Raw genomic sequence first — 27,903 nt, 5'->3', positions numbered from 1 at the left:
TCTACACCAGAGGTCTGTGAACCGTCTAAAACTGAAAACAAATTTTCGTGTTTGAGACAGAACACTTTTTCCCCCTTGAGAAAGTATCTGTAGCTTTCATATGCTCAAAAGGGCCCTTGGCTCTTTTAACAAGGTTAAGTGTCCCTTCCCTCACTCTGTCTCCTCCTCTTTGCCTTTGACCACCCTTTTTATAGGCTAGCTGTTCCCATATCCATCTACAAGTGTCACTAGGGGTAAAAGAGGCCGACAGCGAAGAGAAGAAACCAAGATTCAATGAAATGTTGAAGACTCCGAACAAGAAGAAATTGTACTGTACACATTTTGTGTCTAGCTCAGCTGATTCAATCTCGTAGAGGACCAGTTGACTCATTGTTGAGCGGGGAGTCTGGGTGCCTGGCAGGATCATTACTTCAGGTTGTCAGGTAAGATTCCAGGAGGAATTGGTGAAATAAAGGCTGTATGTGCAAGAACCCTAGTTGCCAGAGGCGGAGGAGCGGGCGCGCCCAGTTCCTGGCGGACTTGAGAGAAGAACAGAAATCCACAGGCAGCCGCACTGCCCACAGCTGCAGCGAAGCCAGTCTTTAGGTCTGCAATCACCCTTAGGGACTAGAAACCCCGCCCAGCACCGGCGGTGCCTTTGACCGACAGCTACCTTCTGCAATCATCTTCCAGTTCACTATAAACACTCCCCATTCTTCCCGCCTATCGCTTACCTCTCCAAGCCAATCAGAAGAATGGGCGGGATCGTCCTTGGTTCCTTTTTTTTTTTTTTTTAAAAAAAAAAAAGGTAGCCTGTGCGTCGCATTCCGGCTGGGGGGAAAAAAACCACCTCCCGAGCCAGGAGAAGGTGGAGCCCCTATGATGGGCACGCAGTTCTACCAATGAGGCGCCCCAGCCGCGCTAAGACCCGGTCGCCAAGGTAGGCGGGGCACGCGCGGGGCCCGGCCAATGGCGACGGGGCGGTGGAGGTTGAGCTGCAGTGGGTAGGGTTAGTGTGAGAGGTGCGGCGGGGGAGGTAATGATGGTGGCGGAGGAGGAAGGCGGGGGAGGGGGTGCTGGGCGCTGAGCGGAGGCTCTGGCAGGATTTGGTAGGGTGGGGGACGGTCGCAGGGCGATCCGTCAGGGAGGGGGCGGGCGTGAGGGGCGCCGTCCGCCTGAGGGGCTGCACATCCCGGCTCCCGCGAGCGCCGTGGCTGGCTTGGCTGTTCCATGTGGCTCCGGCGGGGATGGAGGACTCGGTGGCGGCGGCGGCGGCTGCTGCTGCGGCGGCGACGAAGGAGCGGCTCTGAGAAGGGAACGGGGCTAGACTCAGCCCGACAGCGGGATTAGAGGTGTGAGGAGGGGGCGGGAATGGACGAGCGGCGGGGCCGGGGCTCGGGGTCCGGGCTGGGGTCTTCTGGTATCGCCCGGGTGACAGGGACCGCTGACGAGCCACCGCCTGCCTCCGCTGGGGGGCAGGGGTCTGGGCTCCTGGCGTGAGGAGACTGTCCTCTGGCGGACTGTTCCCCTGAGGATGGGGGAGGGAGGCACCGCACCCCGCACCGTCCACTTGCACAGCTGGTCATTGCTTCACGCTCAGGCAGGACTTTCCATTTCCCTCCGGTTGGCAGCGAAGGAGCCTAAGTGGCCTGGAGCCGGGACATTGCCCTCTCTCTGCCTGGAGATTTCCCTCTACTCCTCGTTCCCCATCCATTTCCCCCCTCCGACTGAAAAACAGCTTTCCTCCTGGCTCCCTAATTTAATGCAAGCAAATATTCTCGGACTTGAGGCTATTAATTATCGGCTGAAAAACAAAGTTTAATAAAAAATACTCCACTCCTCCCTTTGACTGGCGGTGGACATTAAATAGCATCCCTAGACTTTCCCGCTCTGCTCGCCCTTCTGTGATGCTAACAGGGGAGGTAGGGCCCGGAGTTACCATCTCTCTGGATTGTTGTTGATGCTGACTACCTGATGTGTCGCTCCACGTCTTCTGTGTGAATTGTAATTTCTTCCTTGGTGTTTTGCATCCTTGATGTTACTGGCTTTTGAGGTCGGTGTTTTGTTTCATTGTTTAAAAGACATGCAGAGAACTGGGATGGTCTTTTGCAGCGTTATTTAACATGGTTGGTCACTTCTCATGATTCTCATATTCTTTCTCTTTTTGTCTTTGTTTTGCTTTTCAGTACTCCAGAATACGCATCATATAGCCCCTGAGGTGGCATGGTGATGTCTCCATGAGGGAACCTCCTCCCATTCATCCTGTCATGTATATCATAGTGTTCTTGACTGGGCCATTCATTAAGATGGGATTTACCCTGTGAAACCGGGAGAAGACTTATGGACCCCAAGCATCATTTCGAGTTGTAGTTGAGTTTTTAAAAGACATACATGCAAAGCTCCTTTGCTTTGGACCCTCTGCATTATTAAAGCTGCTGTATTGCTAACCCAGAACTGCTCCAGTGTATTCACTGATCATCATGGCTTCAGTTTGGAAGAGACTGCAGCGTGTTGGAAAACATGCATCCAAGTTCCAGTTTGTGGCCTCCTACCAGGAGCTGATGGTTGAGTGTACGAAGAAATGGTAAGATGTACCTGGGGGTAGAGTTTGCTGTGCTGTGGCCGAAGCGTACTGTGTCCTAAACTCTGGGTCTTCTGATAGTAGATTGACCTTTCTGTAATGCACTAGGGTGTAGAAGCTGGGTGGGGTGCAGATAACTCTTAACAAGTACTGTGCTGTGCACTCTTGCTGCTAGTGCCATCCCTGTGGATTTTAATTACTGCGCTTCAGTAGTATGGCTCAGAGGATTGTAACTGTGGGAGCACACTAAATACAGTAGATGTGGTCTTGAGGTTATACATCATTAGTGTTAAAATAACTTCAATTTTTATAATTTTAAGGAGACAAAGAATGGCTATTGAAATACTGTAAGCATGTGTGCATATGTTTTACTATAACAGGTGTATGTTTTAATATAGAAGTCTACATTCTTGTGGGGTGATGGTAATCTATTTTATTCTGTTTTTTTCATTTTTCTCTGCTTAGGATAAAGAATTTTTCATTATTTGATTAATGGAATGCCATCCACAAAACCTTAGAAATTCTTTTGTTAAATGCTTACTCAGGCAACTGTATTTTATTTTAATTGCCTAATGGGATACATTTCTTGGCCAGATTTAAGGAAGCAATTAGTGGTGCTGGTCTGTGATTTGCTTCTTTCCACTTGAGAAGAATAAATATAGGGCTTTCTTTCCATTGCCCTGAATGATAAACAACAAAAATGTTTTATTTAGTGAGAGAAAAAAGTTAATTTTAAACAAATGGTTGTTTGGGTTTTGATTTATTACAGTGATTAAGCAGTAATGGACTATTGCAAAATAAGTCCATTTCTTTGTTCATAGTACTGTAATGCATGTCTGTAATAACCTTTCTTTTTAACATCCTTTTTATTAGATTAAAAAAATAGCTTGCTCTATTCTAGAACTCTTATAGAATATTTGAATATTTATTTGGAACTAGTTTCTGAATGCTTTTCTCTTCAACTTGTCAGGAATGTTATTTTAAAATCAATTTGAGAAATGCATTCACTTATTACCTACTTTATTCCAGGTACTGTGGATTTAGGGACCCTGTCCTCAAGGAGTGTATAGTCCAGTGTAAGGAGTGTCACATGAAAAAATTCACTGTGACAGATGCAATAATATAAATATGTATGACATAAGGATTTCAACCTGTCTCCATCCAGTTGAGTGTCTTTGAGGACAGGTTATTTAACTTCTCTGTGATTCAAATTTCTGTAGCTATTAAAAGCCATAATGGTGCTACTTCAAGGGAGGGTAATTGTGAAGATTAAATGAGTTAATACATGTAAAATGCTTGGAACAGTGCTGGGAACATAGTGCCTAATAAATGTCATTATCATGTACAGAGGTAGCGGAGGGGAAAACAATCAACTCTTTAAGGGTAGAGGATGAATTCTTGGGGTGGCTTCCTGAGATCTGAGCTGGGTTTTGAAAGATTCGTAGTTGTTGTCCAGGAAGCCAAAGGGAAGAAGTGAAAGACTTTCTACAATAAAGCAACAACCTATGCAGAAGCATGAAGGCTTACCTAGAGTGGGATGTGCTGGAAATTCAAGCAGTATAGTTTGATATGAATGGGGTTTAAAGTGTAGGATTGGGGGTGTGCAGTGAGATGAGGTTTGAGAGTCAGGACTGAAAGCATGTGAAGTTGTGTGCTGTTAATAAATGGCTTGGGCATTATTCTGTGGTGATAGGAACATAGTGGAAGGTTTTGTGTAGAAGAGATGTTAGGTTTGCTATGGGAAGATCACCAGGACGACAGCGTAGAGTGAGGATCATAGTAAAAGGGTGACTGGAAGCAGCAATATTAGGGTAGCTGTTTTAATAAACAAGGAGAGACAAAAAGTTAGGACTAGGCAGTGGCAAAAGGAATGGAGAGAACTAACTAGGCAAACACTTAGAACACAAAATGGATAGGATTTGGTGGTCATTTCAATTGGGGATCTGGGAAAGATGGGGATGAGGGAGAAGAAAAGGTCCAGATTGACGTCCAAGCTTTTGTGTTGGAAGTCTGGGTGTGCTTAACCAAGTTAGAGAAGGTTCTGATTACAGGTCTTTCTTAACTTGGCAGTATACTGGGAACATCAACTTTAAGATGGTTAAATCTTAATCTTTTTCTTAAGGGAAATAGAACATTATCAGGTGATTCCTCAGTTAGAAAATCAGTTTCTTTCTCACAGTTTGCAGCCTTCCTGTAATTTTTTTCCCTTGAGCTTTTAAGTTATTAATTTTTAAATAACAATTTAAGTTGTTGCTAATGTGTCTAAAGGTGAAAGCTACATTGAAAATTTAGCTTGATTACAGTTGGATAAATGGCTTGATTACTTTTAGGGATGGCCATTATGGTGTCCCTCTTAAATCAGGTCTTACGATAGGATCTAGACTTAATACCAGACGCATTTGGATGTTCTTCTAGAAGTATTGGGGGTATTAAGTACCCCCAATACTTCTTGTATTAAGTCGTGGTTCAAGAACTTACATCTAGAACTTAATACCAGAGTTATTAAGTTTTCTGGTGTTCTAAGCTCTAGCGGTTCTAGAACTTAGATCAGAAACAAAAATGAGAATTTTTCTTTTCATATGAGAAAAGGACAGTATACCATGGAGGTCCTATTCATCATTATTCCTTGATTGCCACATAAAGAGGCTGTAGCAAATTTAGAGATGATGGGGTTTATACCCCCTACTCTTAATTGTTGTCCCTAGGTCATTTAATTAATTATGAATTTTGGTTTAACTGATGTAGCTGTTGGCAAGTGGTAAGACTGGCCTCTGGAGATGAGTTTGAAAGAGTCATGTCCTTTCTCTCTTTTTTTTCTGTTTGGTTCTTTTATCATCTGCAGGCTTTTAGATTTCAGAGAGAATTCTTTATGAGTTCTCAAAGGCTATTCAGGTGTTTAAGGAAACTGTAAAAGTTGGCAAGTTGTGGTTATGATGATAATTTAAGTAGATTGCAAATTAAATTCTGGTAAGCGTTCTCTAATATATGACATAAATCATTATATTTGAATACATACTATATTTTGCGTGTATGTGTCTCCATTATCTACATATATGAACATATTTTATCTTTATATTTCTTTCATCTAATTCTTAGTTGTGGTGGGGGGACTAAAAATATTAAAAGTGCTATAAACTTTTCCCAAAAAGTCATATATTTATTTCAGTTTCTTATTTTTCTATGTCATATAAGAATTCCTTTTTGTTTTAAAATATAATTTTAATTATAATTTATATTTTAAATAGGCAATACAATCACATGGTTCAAAACTCTAGAGGTACAAAAAGGTGAATATCTAACCCTGAAAGTAACTCTTCATTTTGTTCATTATTTCACACATCTTTGCCAACCTTGTGACCCCAGGATTTGAAAAGTTAAAAAAAGTAGCTTTTTTTAGTGTTTAAGTTTGTGACACTGGCCTGTTAGATGAAATATAAATGCTTTAATCTGATGTTCCAGGATATGTGTGACTGATCCCAGCCTAGTTTTCCAGTTAGATATTAGAAGGCTACATGCACTTTGCTAACTTGAATTTATGAAAACTAAATTACATTAAGAATTATTAATTTCAGATTCACTTCTTTGGATGGCTTAAGCAAGCATTTCTCTGTTGACTATGGAGTGATATAGAGATACATGAGCCTTGATGCAAATAACCTACTTTTGGAATAAATTTTACAAACAACAGAAAAAAAGCATTAATTAGAAACAAACTTGGTATGTTTTGTGGGATATAGACTATCATGAGTAAAAGCAGAAGCAGGGATACCAGTTAGGAGGTTATTGCAGTAATTCAAACAGCAGAGTAGTAGGTGGTAGGAAATGGTCAGATGTAATGGCTGGGCGTCATGGCTCACGCTTGTAATCCCAGCACTTGGGGGGACCTAAGTCAGGAGTTCGAGACCAGCCTGTCCAATATGGTGATACCCCATTTCTACTAAAAAATACAAAAAATTAGCTGAGTATGGTGGCACATGCTGGTAGTCCCAGCTACTTGGGAGGCTGAAGGAGGAGAATCACTAGAACACGGGAGGCAGAGGTTACAGTGAGCCAAGATCGTGCCACTGCACTCCAGCCTGGATGACAGAGTAAGACTGTTGTCTCAAAAAAAGAAAAAAAAAAGAAAAACAGTCAGATGTCACACAGACACCCTCAGCACTGCACACAGCACTACCACACTTTATTGAGGTATAATTTACACTTACATACAGTAAAATGCATCCATTTTAAGTGTACAGTTCAGTGAGTTTTGACAATTTTTTGTACCCATGCAGCTAGATAATATATTTTTTAAAGGTGTAGTTAACAGGACTTACAGATGGATTAGATATAACGTAAAGTAAGAGACAATCAATAATGACTATAGGTTTTTGGCCTGAGCAACCAGGTGAATGTAATGTTAATTGTAGTGATAGGGGAACACTTGGGAAGGAAAAGGTTTGATGTGAGGGAGAAATCAAGAATTCTGTTTGCTTTTCGTTTGGGACGTCCAGATGGAGATCTTAATTAAGCAGTTAATTATAAGAGTCTCAAACTCAGGGGAGAGAAGTGGCTGAATCGTAAGTAGTATTTAGAACCATGAGGCTATAGGAAATTTCCTATGCGTTAGTACAGATTGAGAAGAGGATTGAGAACTGAGCCTTGAGGCACTTCAGCATATAGAGGTGAGGAAGGAGAGGAGGAACCAACAAAGGAGACAGAAAACAAGCAGTAGTGAGATAGGAATATTAGGGTAGCGTGTTTTCTAAGAAACCAAGTGCAAAAAGTATATTAAGGGAGTATTTGGCTGTGTCAAATACCGTTGAGAGGTTAAGCAAGGTGACCATTAGATTTGGCAAGGTAGAAAGAACTAATGAGTTTGAGGATGGTTCAATGGAGTGGTGGAGATGAAGGCTTGATTAAATTGGCTTAGAGGAAAAGAAGTGATTACAGTGAGTATAGATTATTTTCTTGGAGCATTTTGCTACAAAGCAGAGAACTAGGTAATCCCTGAAGAGAGACAAGTGTTCAAAGTGTATTTTTTGCTTGGCAGGTATTGCACCATGTGTAAATGCTGAGGGAAATAATTGGTAGAGAAGGAAAAATTGATGATGTGGTGGAAGAGGAGGTAACCTTAGGAGAAAAGTCTTTGAGTGAAACAGAGAGAAAAGGAGCCAGAACACAAGTGGAAAGGTTGAACTTAAGTGGAAGCAGGGACCATTCATTGTTATAAGGGAAGAAACGGAGTACATGGGTAGAGAAGCAGATAGGTTGGTAGATTTGGTTGGGAAGGATATGGGCATTCTATTTTCTCAGGGAAATGATATAAGAAATCATCTGCTGGGAGGGAAGTGACAGAGTTGTTGAAGAATTGAGGAGATGAGGTAAGAAGTCATCAAAGTGAGAAAGAATTGACTAGGGAAATGTAGGGGTATTGCTGGGTAGTGGTGAAGACCTTAACTTTGTGATTATAAATGTTAAGTGAATGCAACCAGCAAGTTTGCATATTTTAATCCAACTATGTTCAGTACTTGGGTACAGGCATAGAATAAGTAGAGTTGGATTTGACCAGGATTGGATTTTGTCAGGAATGTATAACTGAGGGGAAGAGAGACAGAGAAATTGAGAGCAGATATGCAGGAATGGTTTTAGTGATGAACCATGGAATATAAGCTGAAAAAGGAGAAAGATAAGTATGTGAAAGATGGGACAGTCAGTGAAAAAATGAAAAAGATAATGATTGAGAGATTTTTAAAGTTGAAGAATTGTTGGGGTTGGGAGCTGGAAAGATGGGAGGTGGAAGAGTGTGAGATGCTTGATTCTGGTGGATGTGGTTAATGTTAATGACAAGATACTGGTGGTGTCCTTGGATCACATGTGCATATCTGTTTACAAAAATGAGCATATATTCCAATATATTTTTAATTAATGTGCTATATACATGAAATATGAGTATACTTTAATTTCCTTTAATAAATACATTTAAAATAAATAAATTTAAGTAGAATTTCTTGCTGTATTTGAGTAGTTACTCTTTTGCAGCTTCCAGATATTCCTATCCCTTGTTAGAGACTATAGTTAGTATACGACCATGACAATTGGTGGTTGAGAGGAAATGGAGGAAAAGATTTTTGGGTATGAAGAGGGTGGTCAGGGAATTTGGAGGCCAATGTGTGGGCAGATTATCTGTGTGGCTCTTGAAGTTGCCAAGAATAATGGGAGGAGAAACATTTAAGTCAGGGAGTCAGGTGCTAAAGTCTTTTTTTTTTTTTTTTTTTTTTGATACAGAGTCTCGCTCCGTTGCCCAGGATCAAGTGCAGTGGCTCATTGCAACCTCTGCCTCCTGGGTTCTAGTGATTCTTATGCCTCAGCCTCCCAAGTAGCTGGGATTACAGGCATGTATCACCATGCCTGGCTAGTTTTTTTGTATTTTTTAGTAAAGACAGGGTTTTGCTACGTTGGCCAGGCTGGTCTTGAACTCCTGTCCTCAAAAGATCTGCCTACTTTGGCCTCCCAAAGTGCTGGGATTACAGGTATAAGCCATGGCACTGGCCTGGTGATAAAATCTTTAATGTATGAGGGGAGAGATGGGGCAGAAGGTTAGATGACTACAAAAGGGAGAGGTAAGGTAAGAAAGGTATTGTTCGTTAGTTTCTAGGCTTGCTTCTAGAGAGGTTAATTTGCAATACTTTCTATGTTGCAAGTTATGTGACTCTTGAACATCTTACTCCTTGAGACAAAATAGTGCAGTCTTCTTTTCTGTATTGTAAGTTGTCAAAGGCATGTGATTTTAGCAAATACTAAATTGATGTGTTACTTGTTTGTAATTTCATGATAGTGTCTTATGAACTGATTTTTAAAAAACATTGTAATTGTTACATATTGTGTTTTATCTAGATTTTAAGTCTTTATTCTACGTGAATAACAGCTTTACAAAACTCAATTGTGGTGGGTTCTTTAAATAATATAGCAGAGCCGCTTAATGCCATAATTGGATATTGCTTTGCTTACAACATGATTATGTCTACGCATGACTCAAAATACGTCTCTAGATCAAGAGTTGGCAAACTCTGGCCTGATCCAAACTGGCTCATTTGTAAATAAAGTTTTATTGGAATACAGCCATGCTCATTCATTCTTTTACTACTGTCTGGAGTTGCTTTTACACTGCAGTGGCAGAGTTTAAGTAGTTGCTGCTTAGATTGGGTTGCTGCAGAGTTTAAAATATTTGCTATCTGGCCTTTTAAGAAAAAGTTTGTTCCCTTTAAAAAAAGGGCCAGGCTTGGTGGTCCAAGCCTATAATCTCTGCACTTTGGGAGTGGCCAAGGTGGGAGGATCACTTGAACTCAGGAGTTTAGGAGTTCAAGACCAGCCTGGGCAACATGGCGAGACCCTATCTCTAAAAAAAAAGAAGAAAAAAAGAAAAACTTTTCTGACTCTTGCTTTAAGTCATTGGAGTTACTTGCAACTAGTGTTTAGGGAATATAGAGTCTAGCACCTTTCTGTTTTCTCTGTGCTTAGGCTCTAAACTATTAGTTTAGTCTTATTTTAGTCAAACTACATACGCAACAGAGAAGACCATTATGCCTGTTTCCCAGCCTTATAGAAAGAAACTTTAGAGCAACTTCTGAGAACATTGAGGTTTGTGTATGTGCAAAATATATTTTCTGGCTGTGTGACCTTGGATGAATTATCTCTTAGTACCTCTTCTGTAGTGGAAGTGATAATAATAACACTACTTCCAGCATAGAGTTGTTTTGAAGATTAAGTAAGATAATACCTGTAATAAAGGGGTTAGAACAGTGTCTGACAGAGTAAGCACCCAGTAAATGCTAGCCATTGCTATTATTATAAGAGAACTATCTAGAGAGAAAGGTTAGAGTAGGTGAGAAGAAGATTGTAAATATAACCTGAACTTTTAAGAGTGTTAGAGAAAGATGAACTAGCACAGATTGGAGTGACTGGGGAGGTAGTAAACCAGGGAATGAGCAATCAGAACTACAGTGCCGAAATGAGCTAAGTTTTGATAATACTTTGATTTTTGGGGAGAGGAACTATATATTTTTGCTTCTGGAGCAAAATCAATTCCTATAGTTTTTATAACTTTATTTCCTTTTCATAATAATTTCAAGCAAATGTAGTGCTAAGAAAACTAGCTTAATTCCTCCAAAGTAGAATTAATTTGCCAGCATTTGTGTATGCATGTCTGTGTGTTTGTATGTGTACTGTGATGATGTTTTATGATAAGATATTTCTTTTCTTTTTGAGACAGAGTCTCACTCTATCACCCAGGCTGGAGTGCAGTGGCACAGTCCTGGCTCACTGCAGCCTCTACCTCCCGGGCTCATGGGATTGTCTTGCCTCAGCCACCTGAGTAGCTGGAACTGCAGGTGTGCACCACCACACCCAGCTAATTTTTGTATGTTTTGGTAGAGATGAGGTTTCACCATGTTAGCCAGGCTTGTCTCGAACTCTTGGCCTCAAGTGATCCACCCACTTCGGCCTCCCAAAGTGCTGGGATTACAGGCATGAGCCACTGTGCCCTGCTGAGCCAATGTGCCTAGCCGAGCCACCACGCCAGGCCATTTTATGATGTATTCTTTTTTTAAATATATTATTTCTGAATTTTAAAGGCTACCTGGAGTAAAGATTATATTTTCCAGATTTCCTTGCACTTGGTTTGGCCATGTAATTAAATTCTAATCAATGGAATATGAGGGGAATTGATGTGTACAACTTCCGATTAGAGTCTTTGAAAGGAATGAGCCTGACTTCCTCTTATCTTGACCCTTTCTTCCTAACTGGGATATGGACCCAGGAAGTATGATGATTTTAACTATGTCAATGAGATCAAAAACTGAGGGATGATGGGTAACAAGACTGAAGAAAGTTGGGGCCCCAATCATCAGGTTTCTTCCAGCCATACTGCTTCTGAGCTGCCTACTTTTTTTGAGAGAAAAATTTTCTGTGTTATTCAGCTACTGAATCTTTGGATGTCTTTGTTACAACAAACTAATCTTTACCCTAGCTAATACATACTGTGCTTAATTAACCCTATTATCTCTAAGATAAAGTCCAAATTTCACATCTTGGAGTAAGAGAAGGTTTTGCTCTACACCCTATTTATCACTCTACCCTCTCTCATCATTCTATTCCTACTCCCATTCTGAATTACCCTGAATACGTCATAAATGCCCTGGCTTCTTTCAGATCTTGGCCTTCGAATGTGCTCTTCTTGCCCTACCCATTCCTGCTCTACTTCCAGAATTTTCTGCCACCATCCCCCAACCTGGGAACCCCCCAGGCTTCTTCCCAAAGCATTTCTGAGAGGAGATGTTACCAATATTGGACAATTCTACTGCTTCAATCTCCTTTTCCTATGCACCCTCTGCCAAACAGAATCCGTGACTCTCTGCTAATCTTAGGACCTATGAAATAAGCAAGGTCTATTCTGTAGATTCTAAGAGCTGGATAATTTTTTCAGGTGTAGAGAAGCATCTTTTGCTGGAGGTTCTTCTTTGTATCTCTTATGGTCATTTTCATTCTAAAGCTGTGCCACTGAGTCCACATTCCTTTGAGGGCAGATGGGCATTCCAAATAGATTGGTATTATGTGAACCATTTTTTTCTCAACTGATAATGGTGATATAGATGTGTCTCAAGCAGGTACTTAGTTTGCAAAGAAAAATAAATTCATTTATATTTTACCATCATCTTCAGCTATAAAGTAAAGGGTATTGTCAATAAATTTTATTGCCACAAAGTTGTTGCGGATGTGTTCCACTGGTTCAGCAGCCATCTTTATTCCTGCGACAAATAGTTTCTTGCGAGAGGAAGTAATCTGGAAGGTCCAAGGTCTCTTTCCTTTTCCAGAGGCCCTTTGCTGCCCTAGCAACTGCCTGGACAGGCAGCAGGGAGTTGTTTCCCAGTGCTTTTTGTGCTCCTGGCTGCCAACTCTGGCTGCTAAAGTGGCTGCCACCTGCTACAATTTATAATGTATTTCTGTGTGACAATTGCTCTTTTCCTTTTTCATTATCTTTTGTAACGACGGGGGTCTCACTATGTTGCCCTGGCTGATCTTGAACTTCTGGCCTCAAGTGACCCTCCTGCCTTGGCCCCTCAAAAGTGCTGGGATTACAGTATAAGTCACTATGCCCAGCCGCAGTTTTTCTTTAAAAATTTTTTTTCCTGTCATGATTTTAAAGAAATGAACCCAGGATCTTTTTGTAATGTGTAATTTTCATACATTGTTTTGGTATCAAATCTTGGTTTACATACTTTAAAAGTTGGTTTCTAAAATGAAATTTTAAGGGATTATGTGAAGATGTCCTGTTCTTATGATTTAATTTAGTTTCATGTGAGTTTTGCAATTAAAATGCCCAGTGAACTTAAAATAAGGCATTTCTAGAAATGTGCTATTGATGTATCAAATGTGCTATTGATGTTTGTTCTAATTTTTTGGGAAATTTCAACAAAAGAGCCACTGAACTTGTTCATTGCATGATACAAAAATAGTTCAGGAAAAATTGCACAAAGCATTTTGAATACTCAATAGGAATGTTCATATTCTACATTAGGCCTTTTTCATATTTGTTAAAAGGAGTGGAACTGAGTAGTGAAATTATGGCAGGATGTCATTATACCTGGTATTTGTCTTATGTATCAATGTTACAGTGATATTTTTAGGCTAAAAAGGCACCTAATGATTTTCTTTAGTAAGTTTGGTTTATTAAAAAATTTCTTAGTTTCATTAATCTGAGTATTATATTATTTTGAAAATGGTTTTAATGAATTTTTTAAACTATAAAAATTACCTTTAATTCAAAAAAATTATCACTTTAAAATTTGATACCCTATGTCCACAAGAGTTTGTCAGCCTAAGAATTTAAAATAATACCAGGCCGGGCGCGGTGGCTCAAGCCTGTAATCCCAGCACTTTGGGAGGCCGAGGCGGGTGGATCACGAGGTCAAGAGATCGAGACCATCCTGGTCAACATGGTGAAACCCCGTCTCTACTAAAAATACAAAAAATTAGCTGGGCATGGTGGCGCATGCCTGTAATCCCAGCTACTCAGGAGGCTGAGGCAGGAGAATTGCCTGAACCCAGGAGGCGGAGGTTGCAGTGAGCCGAGATCGCGCCATTGCACTCCAGCCTGGGTAACAAGAGTGAAACTCTGTCTCAAAAAAAAAAAATAATAATAATAATAAAATAATACCATGCTGACTAATTTAGAGATATAAATAGAATGATGGTCTTACAGAAGCAGGGAGAGCACATATTACCAGGCACTTGAGAGGAGTTAGTTGCTGCTATTGGACAGTGGATTTGGTTCTGAGTTTATTGGTAACCAAGGCAAAAAGGGAAGCACTTTGGCTCATGTAATAGTCCTCCTGGTGAAAGAACGTATATAAATATGTTTCCAGAGACTTTTCTTAGACCTTAATCCAAAGAGGATTTTTATTATGAAAATAAAATATGACACTAGATAAAATCTCCAACTACAAAAGACTCAGAACCACTGTTAAGTTAGATAATGTTTATGTCGACCCTTCATGAAGGGTTTTTATGACAGAATATGGCTGAGGAACCTCGTTTTCTGATCATCTAATTTAAACCAAGAGTACCACTTGGTATTTCTTTTGGCCTGGGGATGAGGGAGTCTGTGAAAAAATGATACATTAAGGGCTTTATACACCCAGAAAGTTTGGCAACCTCTAGTGTAGGCTTTTGTGATAGCACTTAATGCTTTCCTATCCCTTTCTGGTCCTTTGCCAATATTACTGCTATAGTTATCCTTCTAAAATGAACCTTCCATAGTTCCTTTATTTATAGGGTATGTTTAGTATGACAATTTTAATTTTTTAAATATGTCCTTATTCTATTTTACTAGTCTTCTTCCAACCATTTTTTTTTAAGATTCTGAAATCTTGTTTTTACTACATGCAAAGAGTTTGTCTCAAATTTTATCTTTTATTGTTCTTTTTCCCTCTCCAAAATCATTAAATGCAGAAAGCCATGTAGTAAAACCCTCTCAAAGTAACTTAATTGAAACTAGATTTATTCATTTAATAAGTGGGTCTAGATATCAAGTTTAATGGTTCAGCTTTAGTTTGAAGAGTACTCTAATTTGCAAAATTACTTTTAAAAATTGGTTAATTCATTTATTTTGAAACTTTTTATGGAAGTAATTTTAAGATTACAGAGAATTGCAAAGATAGTATAGAGCAGGGGTTAGAGCAGGGGTGTTCAATCTTTTGGTTTCCCTGGGTCACATTGGAAGAGGAATTGTCTTGGGCCACACATAAAATACAATAACACTAATGATAGTTGGTGAGCTAAAAAAAAAAATCCCTGCATAAATTTCATAATGGTTTAAGAAAGTTTGTGATTTTATGTTGGGCTGCAGGTTGGACATGCTTGGTATAGTTCTTATATATCACATCATCCAGCTTTTTTTGGGTAAAATTTGAATAAACAAATTTACCATTGTCATTTATCAGAACTAAGAGATTAATGTTAGCATTATATTATTAGGCAAGCTACAGACTTTATTCGATTTCACCAGTTTTTTCACTAATATCCTTTTTCTGTCCAAGGATGTGATCCAAGATACCACATTGCATTTAGTTGTCATATCTCTTCTAATCTGTAACAGTTTTTAGTCTTTTTTTGTTTTTCATGACTTTGTTAGGTTTGCCAAGTGCTGGTTAGGTTATTTTGTAGAATGTCCCGCAAATTGGGTTTGTCTGATGTTTTATTGATGATTAGACTGAGGTTATGGAATTCTGGTAAGACACCTCAGAGGTAAAATTCCCCCAGTCCCCATGACATAATATCATATATCACATGATATCAACATGACTTATCACTGATGTTATTCACCTTGAATACTTAGTCTCTGGAGTTTCTCCACTGTAAAATTTTACCTTTTCATATTTTATGCATTAGAAACCAGTTTTCTAAATTCAATATACACCCAGGGAGGATAATTCAGTTTCATCTCCTGGAAGAAGTATCAAAGAATATGAACATATGTTACAACTACCACAGAACTAATAAATATTGGTGGGAAGATTCTTTGAGGTTATGTAACTATCCTATTTCTCTTCAAAGTTTTGGCCACCAATTTAAAATTCATCATTAGATTTTGCTTGTAGCAATCATTACTGTGTCCTAATAATAAATTTGTTTCCTTTATTCCTTCTACATTTATTTTTGGAAATTTTCTGTAAGGAAGATTTGTCCTTTATTCCCCATTTATTTATTCAGTTATTCATTTGTATCAGTGTGTACTTAATGGTTATTTATAAAATAACTTTTTGATATCATTACTGCGTTTTGTACATATGTTCTGACAGGAAGTACATTTTTTTTTAAAAGAACCCTTTCTATTTTTAAAAAAATCTTTATTTTGAAATAATTTCAGACTTATAGAAAAGTTGCAAACACAATACAGAGAATTCCCATATACATTCCCCCCGCAATTCCCAAGTGGCAACATTTTACCATATTTGCTTGATCAATTCTCTTAAGCTCTTTTGTATGTATATTTTTTTCCTTAACATTTAAGAGTAAGCTGTACCATAGTGACCCTTTACCCATAAACACTTCAGTGTGTATTTCTTAAAAATAGGGATTTTTTTTTTATTTTTTATTTTTATTTTTATTTTTATTTTTTTTTTGAGACGGAGTTTCGCTCTTGATACCCAGGCTGGAGTGCAATGGCGCGATCTCAGCTCACCGCAACCTCCGCCTCCTGGGTTCAGGCAATTCTCCTGCCTCAACCTCCTGAGTAGCTGGGGTTACAGGCACGCGCCACCATGCCCAGCTAATTTTTTGTAGTTTTAGTAGAGACGGGGTTTCACCATGTTGACCAGGATGGTCTCGATCTCTTGACCTTGTGATCCACCCGCCTCGGCCTCCCAAAGTGCTGGGATTATAGGCTTGAGCCACCGCGCCCGGCCAGGGATTCTTTTTTTTTTAAAGCATAACCATAGTTTGTCAAAATCACAAAATTTACATTTGAATGTAATACCATTACTTAATATGTAAACCTGATTGAGATTTATCTAATTATCCCAAGACTTCCATTTATAGCAAAAGAAGAATTTTTTCCTCCCTAAACCAGGATCTAATCCTAGAGCCATATGTTACATTTAGTTGTCACATCTCTTTAATCTCCTTTAATCTGGTAGAATTCCTCAGTCTTTGTTTTGACACTTGACACTTTTAAAGTGTCAATTCACCTTGGCACTTTTGAAAAATGTTCCTCAAGCCGGGCGCGGTGGCTCAAGCCTGTAATCCCAGCGCTTTGGGAGGCTGAGGCGGGTGGATCACGAGGTCAAGAGATCGAGACCATCCCGGTCAACATGGTGAAACCCCGTCTCTACTAAAAATACAAAACATTAGCTGGGCATGGTGGCGCGTGCCTGTAACCCCAGCTACTCAGGAGGCTGAGGCAGGAGAATTGCCTGAACCCAGGAGGCGGAGGTTGCGGTGAGCCGAGATCGCGCCATTGCACTCCATCCTCAGTTTGGGTTTGTCTGATACTTACTCATGATTAGGTTTAGGTTATGAATACTTTGTAGTAATACCAAAGTGAAACTGTATTCACTGCATCTGGAGTCACATGATGTTGATTGGTCCCATTATTAATGATGATTGTTTTGATCACTTGGTTAAAGTGTTGTCTGCTAGGTTTCTCCATTGAAATTCACTGTTTTTTTCCTTTGTAGGAAGATATTTTGGGACTATGTAAATATCCTATTCCTTCTTTTTTTAGATTTTTCTTTTGTTGTTGTTGTTTTTATTTTAAGTTCAGGGTACGTGTGTATGTTTGTGATATAGGTAAACTTGTGTCATGGCGGTTTGTTATACAGATTATTTCATCACCCAGGTATTAAGCTTACTACCCAGTAGTTACTTTTCCTGATTCTCCCCTTTCTCTCACCCTCCATCCTTCAATAGGCCCCAGTGTTCCCTTCTATGTTTCAGTGTGTTCTCATCATTTAGCTCCCACTTGGGAGAATATGCAGTAATTGGTTTTCTGTTCCTGTGTTAGTTTGCTAAGGATAATGGCCTCTGGCTCTATGTATCTGCAAAGGATTGATCTTGTCCCCTTTTATGGCTGCATATACTCCGGGATGTATATGTACCACATTTTCTTTATCCAGTGTACCATTCATGGGCATTTAGGTTGATTCCACATCTTTGCTATTGTGAATAGTGCTCAGTGAACATACATGTGCATGTGTCTTTATGATAGAACACTTCATATTCTTTTGGGTATATACCCACCCAGTAATGGGATTGGTAGGTTGATGGTGTTTATGATTTTAGGTATTTGAGGAATTGCCACATTGTTTTCCACAATGACTGAACTAATTTATATGACCACCAACAATGTGTGAGTGTTGCTTTTTCTCCACGACCTTGCCAGCTTCTGTTATTTTTTGACTTTTTAATAATAGCCATTTTGACTGGTGTGACATGGTATCTCATTGTGTTTTGATTTGGATTTCTCTAATGATCAGTGATGTTGAACTTATTTTTATATGCTTGTTGTCCACATGTATATCTTCTTTTGAAAAGTGTCTGTTCATGGCCTTTGTTCACTTAAATTTTTTTTTTCCTCTTGTGAATTTGAGTTCTTTATAGATGCTGAATATTAGACTTGTTAGACACATAGTTTGCAAATTTTTTCTCCCATTCTGCAGGTCATCTGTTTACTCTGTTGATAGATTCTTTTGCTATGCAGAAGCTCTTAAGTTTAATTAGATCCCACCTATCAATTTTTTGCTTTTGTTACAATTGCATTTGGTGCCTTTGTCATGAAATCTTTGCCCATTCCTTTGTCCAGGATGGTATTGCCTAGGTTGTCTTCCAGGTTTTATAGTTTTGGGATTTACACGTAAGTCTTTACTCTATCCTGAGTTAATTTTTGTTTATGGTGGAAGAGGTCCAGTTTCAGTCTTCTGCATTTGGCTAGCCAGTTATCCCAGCATCATTTATTGAATAGGGAGTCTTTTCCCCATTGCTTGTTTTTGTAAGCTTTGTCGAAGATCAGGATTGGTATCAGGATGATGCTGGCGCCATAGAATGAGTTACGGAGGAGTCCCGCCTCAATTTTTTGGAATAGTTTCAATAGGAATGGTACCAGCTCTTCTTTGTACATCTGGTATGTGGCCTTATTTCTGGGCTCTGTATTCTGTTCCATTGGTCTACATGTCTGTTTTTGTACCAGTACCATGCTGTTTTAGTTAATGTAGCCCTGTAGTATAGTTTGAAGTCAGGTAGCATGATGCCTCCAGCTTTATTGTTTTTGCTTAGGATTGCCTTAGCTATTCAGGGTCTTTTTCTTTCATATGAATTTTAAAATAAGTTTTTTCTAGTCCTGTGAAGAGTGTTATTGGTTTGATAGGAATAGCATTGAATCTGTAAATTGTTTTGGACAGTGTGACCATTTTAATTATATTGATTCTTCCTATCCATGAGCATGAAATGTTTTTCCATTTGTGTGTGTCATCTCAGATTTCTTTGAGCAGAGTCGTGTAAATTAGAGTTCTCATGTAGAGATCTTTTCACCTCCCTGGTTAGCTGTATTCCTAGGCATTTAATTTTTTTGTGGCAATTATGGATGGGATTGTGTCCTTCATTTGGCTCTTGGCTTGGCTGTGGTTGGTTATAGGAATGCTAGTAATTTTTGTACATTGATTTTGTATCCTGAAACTTTGCTGAAGTTGTTTATCAGCTGAAGGAGCTTTTGGGTCAAGACTCTGGGGTTTTCTAGATATAGGATCATGTTGCCTGCAAATAGGGATACTTTGGCTTCCACTCTTCCTATTTGGATGCCCTATTTGTCTTGCCTGATTGCTCTTGCCAGGACTGTCAATACAATGTTGAATAGGAGTGGTGGGAGAGGGCATCCTTGTCCTGTGCTACCTTTCAGAGAGAATGTTTCCAGCCTTTGCTCATTCAGTATGATGTTGGCTGTGGGTTTTTTTCATAGATGGCTCTTATTATTTTCAGTTATGTTCCTTTAGTACCTAGTTTTGAAAGTATTTAATGTGAAGGTTGTTGAATTTTATAAAGCCTTTTCTGCATCTGTATAAATGTGTGGTTTTTATCTTTAGTTTTGTCTGTGTGGCAAATCATATTTATTGATTTGTATATCTTGAACCAACCTTGCATCCCAGGGATAAAGCCTACTTGATTGTAAGCTTTTTGATGTGCTAGTGGAATCACTTTGCCAGTATTTTATTGAGGATTTCTGCATCAATGTTCAGCAAGAATGCTGACCTGAAGTTTTCTTTGTTGTATCTCTGCCAGGTTTTGGTATCAGGATGATGCTGGCCTCATAGAACGAGTTAGGGAGGTGTCTCTCCTCAGTTTTTTGGAATAGTTTCATTAGGAATGGTACCAGTTCTTCTTTGCACATTCGGTAGGATTTTGCTGTGATTCTGTCTGGTCCTGGGCCTTTTTTGGTTGGTAGGCTGTTTGCTACTGATTCAACTTCAGAGCTCATTATTGGTTTGCTCAGGGATTTAGTTTCTTCCTACCTCAGTCCTAGGAGGGTGTATGTGTCTAGGATTTTATCCGTTTCTTCTAGGCTTTCTAGGTTATGGGCATGAGGTGTTCATAATATTCTCTGATGTTTATTTGTATTTCCGTGGTATAAGGTGGTTATATCCCCTTTGTTATTGCTAATTGCATTTATTTGTATCTTCTTGCATTTCGTCTTTATTAGTCTAGCTAGTGGTCTATTTTATTAATTTTTTTGAAAAAACAACTCCTGGATTTGTTAATCTTTTTAATGATTTTTCATGACTCAGTCTCCTTCAGTTCAGCTCTGATTTTGGTTATTTCTGGTTTTATACTAGCTTTGGGTTTTTTTCTTGGCTCTGTAGTTCTTTTAGTTGTGATAATAGGTTGTTAAATTGAGATCTTTCTAACTTTTTCATGTGAACGTTTAGTGCTATAAATTTCCTCTTAACGTTGCCTTAGCTGTGTCCCAGAGATTCTGATATGTTGTATCTTTTTTCTCATTAGTTTCATAGAACTTCTTGATTTCTACCTTAATTTCGAAGTCATTAGGGAGCAGATCGTTCTGCTTCCCAAAGTCATTAGGGAGGAGGTCATTCAGTTTCCATGTAATTGTATGGTTTTGAGTTAATTTGTTAGTCTCAATTTCTAATTTGATTGTGCTGTGGTTCAAGAGAGTGGTTGTTATGATTTCAGTTCTTTTGCATTGGCTAAGGTATTTTATGTCCAATTATGTGGTTGATTTTAGAGTATGTACCATGTGGTGATGAAAAGAGTATATATTCTGTTGTTTTGGGATGGAGAGTTCTGTAGATGTCTATGAGGTCCATTTGATCTGGTGCTGGGTTCAGGTCCTGAATAACTTTGTCAATTCTGTGCCTCACTGATCTAATACTGTCAGTGGGGTGTTGACGTCTCCCACTGTTATTGTGTGGGAATCTGAGTCTCTTAGAAGGTCTCTAAGAAATTGCTTTATGAATTGGGGTGCTCCTATCTTGGATGCACATATATTTAGGAGTGTTAGGTCTTCTTGTAGAACCCTTTACCATTAGGTAATGCCCTTCTTTGTCTTTTTTAATCTTTGTGATTTAAAGGCTATTTTGCTTGCAATTAGGATTGTGGCAACCCAGAGTGGTGGTACCTGGAGTTACTGTCTGGTTCTCCAAGAGGTCCGAGCATACTGCAAAAGCTTTTCCTTGCAGATTTATCAGCATGAGCCTGCAGGCCCCATGCAGACTCCTGGAGCTGGCAGCGCAGAGCCTGCTGAGAGACCTGTACTTGGATACCTCCACCCTGGATGAGCTGCCTGGGGAGGTCTTCCCCCTGATGTTCATGGAGGCCTTCAGCAGCAGGTGCTATGAGATTCTACAGGCCATGGTGCAGACCTGGCCCTTCCCCCACCTCCCTCTGGGGTCCCTGATGAAGACACCTCATCTGGAGACCTTGCAAGCTGTGCTGGAGGGACTTGATTCACTGGTGTACATGAAGGTTCACCCCAGGAGGTGGAAACTTCAAGTGCTGGATTTGCGGGATGGTGATAAGAATTTCTGGACCACATAGTCTGGAGCCAGGGCCTTGTCCTGCTCCCCAGAGGCTGTGAGTAAGAGGCAGACAGTGGATGACTGTCCAAGGATGGGAGAGCATGAACCCTTGATGGTGTTCATACATGAGCCCTTGAAGGTCTTCATAGACGTTGGCCCCAAGGACAGTACCCTGGATGAATGGCTGAGCTACGTCTGTGGCTGGATTCATGACAAAAGAGGTTTAGTAGAGCTGTGTTGTAGTAAGGCACAGAATTACTCAATGCCCACTTCACATTTCAGAAAAGTATTGGAAATGGTATACACAGACAGTATCCAGGAGTCGGAAGTCCAGAGAAAGTACTCGCTGAATAGACCAGGAAAGTTTGCCCCTTACCTGAGCCAGTTAAGCGAGCTTCACAAAGTCTTGTTAGCCTTCGGTTATGATCATGAGTTAACTGTATGTGCCCAACAGCAGTTGGTGTCTGACTTGGAAACTCCATCCCTCAGCCTGGGCTGCCCTGAGATGCTTTTTAAAAGAAAGGTCAATCATAACAAAGAGCACTGGGATAACCTGCACAGGGTTTTCAAAGATCTGATGGAGAAAGCTGGAAACCACCATTCTCATCAAGCTGACACAAGAACAGAAAAACAAACACTGCATGTTCTCACTCAAGTGATGAACAATGACAATGTTCATCATTGGTGTTGAGCAATGAGAACACATGGACACAGGGAGGGGAGCATCATACACGGGTGCCTGTCGGGGGGTGGGGGTTTGGGGAAGGGATAGCAGGGGGTGGGGGGTATAGGGGAGGAATAGCATTAGGAGAAATACCTAATGTAGATGATGGGTTGACGAATGCAGCAAACCACCATGGCATCTGTATACCTATGTGACAAAACTGCACGTTCTATGCAAGATTGGACAAGGAAAATGTGGCACATATACACCGTGGAATACTATGCAGCCATAAAAAATGACGAATTTGAGTCCTTCGTAGGGTCATGGATGAATCTGGAAACCATTGTTCTCAGCAAACTGACACAAGAACAGAAAATCAAACACTGCATGTTCTCACTCATAGGCAGTTGTTAAACAATGAGAACTCATGGACACAGGGAGGGGAGCATCACACACTGGGGTCTATTGAGGGGGACTAGGGTAGGGAGAGTTGGGGGTAGGGAGGTTGGGGAGGGATAACATGGGGAGAAATGCCAGATATAGGTGACGGGGATGGAGGCAGCAAACCATATTGCCATGTGTGTACCTATGCAGCAATCCTGCATGATCTGCATATGTACTCCAGAATATAAAGTACAATAAAAAATTTTTTTTAAGAAAAAGAAATTAGGATTGCAACTTTTGCTTTTTTCTGTTTTCCATTTGCTTTGTAGATTTTTCTCCATCCCTTTATTTTTAGCCTATAGGTATCATTGCATGTGAGATGGGGCTCTTGAAGTCAGCATACAAATTAGTCTTGGTTCTTTAGGCAGCTTTCCACTCTATGCCTTTTAATTGGAGTATTTAGTCCATTTACACTCAAGGTTAATATTGATATGTGTGGATTTGATCCTGTCATCACGATGTTAGCTGGCTATTATGCAGACGTGTGTCATTGCTTTATGGTGTCAGTGGTGTGTGTACTTAAGTGTGTTTTTGTAGTGGCTGGAAACAGTCTTTCCTGTCTATATATAGTGTTTCTTTCCTTTAGGAGCTCTTGTAAAGCAGATCTTGTGATAATGAATTCCATTAGCATTTCCTTGTCTGAAAAGGATTTTATTTCTCCTTTGCTTATGAAGCTTAATTTGATGAGATACGAAATTCTGGGTTGGAATTTCTTTTGTTTAAGAATGTTGAATTTGGGCTCCCAGTCTCTTCTGGCTTGTAAGGTTTCTTCTGCTGAGAGGTTCACTGTTAGTCTGATGAGATTCCCTTTGTAGATGACCTGACCTTTCTCTCTAGCATCTTTTCTTTCTTTTTGACCTTGGGGAATCTGATGATTATGGTTCTTGGGGATGATCTTCTTGTGAAGTATCTTACTAGGGTTCTCTGCATTTCCTGAATTTGAATATTGGCTTCTTTAGCTAGGTTGAGTAAGTTCTCATGGATGGGATTCTGAAATATTTGTTTTTCGAGTTGTTTGCACTCTCCTCATCTCTTTCAGGGATACAAGTGAGTCATGGATTTGGTCTCTTTACATAATCCTATGTTTCTTGGAGATTTTGTTTGTTCTTTTTCTTTTTTTTTTTTTTTTGTCTATTCTTGTCTGTCTTATTTCAGAAAGCAATCTTCAAGCTCTGATAGTCTTTCCTTCACCTGGTCTGTTCTGCTGTTAGTTCTTGTGATTGCATTATGAAATTCTTGTAGTGTGTTTTTCACCTCTGTCAGATTGGTTACATTCTTTTCTATACTGGTTATTTTGTCTTATCAGCTCCTGCATTGCTTTCTTGTGATTCTTAGCTTCTTTGGATTGGGTTTCAGTGTACTGTATCTCAATGATCCTTGTTCCTATCCATATACTGAATTCTATTTCTGCCACTTGAGCCATCTCGGCTTAATTCAGAACTCTTGCAGGAAAGGTGGTGTAGTTGTTTGGAGGAAGGAAGGCACTCTGGCGTTTTGAATTGTCAGAGTTCTTTTGTTTGGTCCTTTTTCATCTTTATGGGTTGATGTTTCTTCAATCTTTGAAGTTGCTGACCTTTGGATTTTTTTTTTCTTTTATCCTATTTGATGACCTAGAGGAGGGGTCCTTAAACCCTGGACCATGGACTCTTACCAATCTGTGGCCTGTTAGGAACTGCACTGCACAGCAGGAGGTGAGTAGCAGGCAGGCAAGCAAGTGAGCATTACTGCCTGAACCCTGCCTCCTGTCAGATCAGCAGTGGCATTAGATTCTCATAGGAGCACAAACGTTACTGTGAACTGCTAATGCAAGGGATGTAAGTTATGTGCTCCTTATGAGAATCTAATGCCTTCTCCCACCTTGCATGGAAAAATTATCTTCCATGAAATGGGTTCCTGGTGCCATAAAGATTGGGGGCTGCTGACCGAGAGGGCTCAAGTGTGGTATCAGGTGGATTCAGCTAACTGACTTCATTTCTGGAAGATTTTCAGGGGCCAATGCTCAGCTTCCAACTCTTGGACTGTGTGCCCAAACTCTGGGGGACTTGTATCAGTCCTGACTTTGTTCTCTGGCTCCTCGGGGTTAGGAATCGATTGTGCTACATGGCGGTGAGTTGGGGCTCCAAGGTGCTGGGTGGTGTCGGCCAAAGTGTTTTGTAGTGTGGTGACAGTAGTATTCATTCATTGTTTATATGTGCCTCATTTGCATGTGCCTCATTTGCCTATGCCAGCAGCAGTAGCTGTGGCAGGGTGGTGGGGTGCATGCTTGTTGGTTGCAGCAGTGTGCTAGTGGGAACCAGGGTGCCTGCCTCCAAGTCAGTGTTCACTGCAGTGCTAGAGGCAACCCATTGGTAGGGGTGTGGGGGGCACCCTGCTGGCAACTGTACATGCAGTCATATTGGAGGTGGTGTTGGCACAGGGTGGGGTACTGGCAGGCACAAGTCTGTGTGCACCCTCTATGCACTGCATTCAGGGGTGTTTATTCAGGGCAGCAGGGAGTCTGCTGTTCTCAGCCTGGTTTCACTCCCACGGTAGTGTTGGTACAAAGGCGGGGTGCTGGTGGGCATGGAGTTGGTTGGCTCTGTGCCTGCCAAGGCTCCGACTGAAATGGTGGTTGGCAGAGGATGGTGGACGAACTGCACTCTGGAGGCAGCAGTGGCTGGTGGAGCAAGGAACCAAAACTTGCCCACACACACACGGCCAGCAAAGTGATGTAGGGGGTTGTCATGAGTGGGGGTGGGGAGTGGGAGCAACAATGTGGGGAGGAAGCAGGTGGGCTGGTGCCCGGCTGTGAGAGCCGCCCTGCTGGAGCTGTCTACCAGTCAAGCACTGTCGCCAGTGTAGGAGCTATGATGTGGGCCCCTAGGGCGCTCAAGGCTGCTGTGCAAGCAGGTGTGGCCAGGCTGGGGTCACTCAGGCTGGACTGATCTTGTCTGATGGACAAGACTGCCTTGCAGAGTTCAGGTCCAACAGTTCCTCTAGGGCTAAAGTCTTCTATGAAAGCAAGTCAAGCCTAGGAGGATGGCTGACCCTGGTCATGCTCTGTTATAGATGCTCCCTCACCAAACCCTCTGAGCTTCACATCAGCTGGCTTACTGCCCCTTCCACTTGTCTAAGCAGCTCTCCCTGCTAACTCCAGTGTCCACGGTGGTCGAGGGGTTTGCTATTACCAGGATTCCAGAGGTCAGTGGTGAGAATGGGTGGGTTTCTCCTTGCTAGTTGAATTCACCCAGTCCCCTGGAGTCCTTGGGGGCCTGGAATGACCACTGGTTTGTGGTAGGTAGCCCCGTGCTGGGTTTCTGCCTTTCTCTCCCTTCAGCCAGCTTCCGTGTCTTCCCTCTGTCTGCTCTCAATGTTTTTCCTCTGAAGGTCTGTTATGAGTGTGCCAGTCATCTCAATCCCTTCATGGCAGCTGTTCTACCTGGCTGCTCTAGTCGGCCATCTTGCCCTCACATCCTATTCCTAATCAGACTTTTACACATTAGTGTTAGGATTCAGTATGGTTTTGTTTTTCTTTTTTCTTTTAGACTAGTTAAGTGCACTAGTGAGAAAGGGAAAAAGAGTAGAACAAGGAGTTCAATCTGTAACTGACTGTGAACAATCCATTGAGGTAACTCACTACCCGCCTGGTTTTGTTTTTAATTTGAAGCATAGATAGATTCATTTGTTTTTATTTATATTTCATACTATAAAATCCCCCATCCTTGTTGAATTAATTAATGCAATTTTAATGTCATTTCTCCATGTAAGAACTGTTTTTAAAATTATGTCTCCCATATCCTGATTATCCTGTTCCCAACTCTCTATCCTTTCCACCTTGTTCCACCCAACTCTGAATGTAACTAGTTTTGTTATTCTGGGTTTCGTTTCTTCTTCTTTTTCCTTTTTTAAAAAACAGATTTATTGAGGTGTAACTCATGTACTAAACAGTTTGCCCTTTTGAAATGTACAATTCAGTGGTTTTTATTGTATTTCTAAAGTTGTGCAAGCACAGTCACTATCTATTTTAGAACATCTTCATTAAAAATCCCATACCTGTTAGCAGCCACTCCATATTCCTCTGGTTCCCTCCCCACTCTACCCTCAGGCAACCACTAATCTAATTTCTGTTCGCTCTGGATTTGCCTATTCCAGATACTATATGGTTTTTTTGTGACTGGCTTCTTTCACTTAGCATTATGTTTTCAAGGTTCATCCATGTTTAGCAAATATCAATACTTCATTCCTTTTTATTGCTGAATAATCTATTTGATATATTACCTTTTATTTATCCATTCATCAGTTGATGAACCTTTGGGCTTTTTCCACTTTTCGGCTATTATGAATAATGCTGCTGTGAACATCTGTGTCTTGGGTATGTTACAGATCACAGGCTCTTTGGCTCCCTGTATAACAAAACTTAATGTAGGGCCAAGTAGATATCTCAGACAAGGCTGTATTTTGGGGTTTGCAGTGAGCACAAGGGAGACAATAGAGGTGCAAGGACTTTCTAGCTGACTCTGTGAAACAGCCATTAGGGAGTTTTTTCTTAGACCAAGTGTGGGAATTGACATCCCAGTGAGAGATGCAGGCTGGGTTGGGCAAAGCATGTGAAAGGTGGGGTTTTGGGGTCAGCATATTTGGTTGTGATATTTATCTTGAATACTGGATGACCTGGTAGTCTGGCCAGAGGCAATAAGGCTTAAATTAACTGTTAAACCTTCTTTCCTGAGGTGGGACACTCCACAACCTTGGTTTGATATTTAGACTTCCTAAGGCCAGTTCCTGGAATTCTTAAGTAAAAGGCATGGTTAAACATTATGAAGAAGGAACTGTGTCCCATTGCTATTCTATCTCAGGTATATATACCTAGAAGTGGAACTGCTGGATCATGTAGTAACTAACTTTTTGAAGAACCACCAAACTGTTTACCAAACTGGCTGCATCATTTTACATTCCCACCAGCAATGTGTGAAGGTTCCACTTTCTTCATTTCCTTACCAGCACTTAATTTTAGCCATTTAAGTACATGTAAAGTGTTTTATCATTGTGGTTTTGACTTGGGTTTCTCTAATTGCTGAAACATGTTGAGCCACAATATTTTCATATGCTTATAGAACATTTACATGTCTTTTTTGGAGAAATGTATATTTTAATCATTTGCCCATTTTTAATTGGATCATTTCTTTTTAGTGTTG

General features: G+C 40.4%; 1 protein-coding gene and 1 pseudogene across 15 annotated transcripts in view; both read left to right on the top strand.

Annotated features, from left to right (window-relative positions):
• Positions 1 to 228: 228 nt before the first annotated feature.
• Positions 229 to 27,903, top strand: part of EHBP1 (EH domain binding protein 1) — a 336,986-nt gene continuing 309,311 nt past the window's right edge. For 4 of the 15 annotated variants that reach the window (XM_032292000.1, XM_032291996.1, XM_032291993.1 and 1 more), the window contains exons 1-2: positions 931 to 1,015; positions 2,166 to 2,563. In XM_032292000.1, the coding sequence (XP_032147891.1) occupies positions 2,460 to 2,563 (104 nt within the window). In that variant the 5' untranslated portion in view covers positions 931 to 1,015; positions 2,166 to 2,459. Of the gene's footprint in view, positions 423 to 930; positions 1,332 to 1,591; positions 2,033 to 2,165; positions 2,564 to 27,903 lie in introns of those variants that run through there. The other 11 variants (XM_032291999.1, XM_032291987.1, XM_032292001.1 and 8 more) reach the window with 6 other exon arrangements.
• Positions 20,546 to 22,355, top strand: LOC116560558 (annotated as a pseudogene).

This window comes from Sapajus apella, unplaced genomic scaffold, assembly GCF_009761245.1.
Source record: "Sapajus apella isolate SASKATOON/1434 unplaced genomic scaffold, GSC_monkey_1.0 scaffold26, whole genome shotgun sequence".
Taxonomy (NCBI): domain Eukaryota; kingdom Metazoa; phylum Chordata; class Mammalia; order Primates; family Cebidae; genus Sapajus; species Sapajus apella.
The sequence above is the reverse complement of the archived record's forward strand: the minus strand, read 5'-3'. Positions and strand labels throughout refer to the sequence as shown.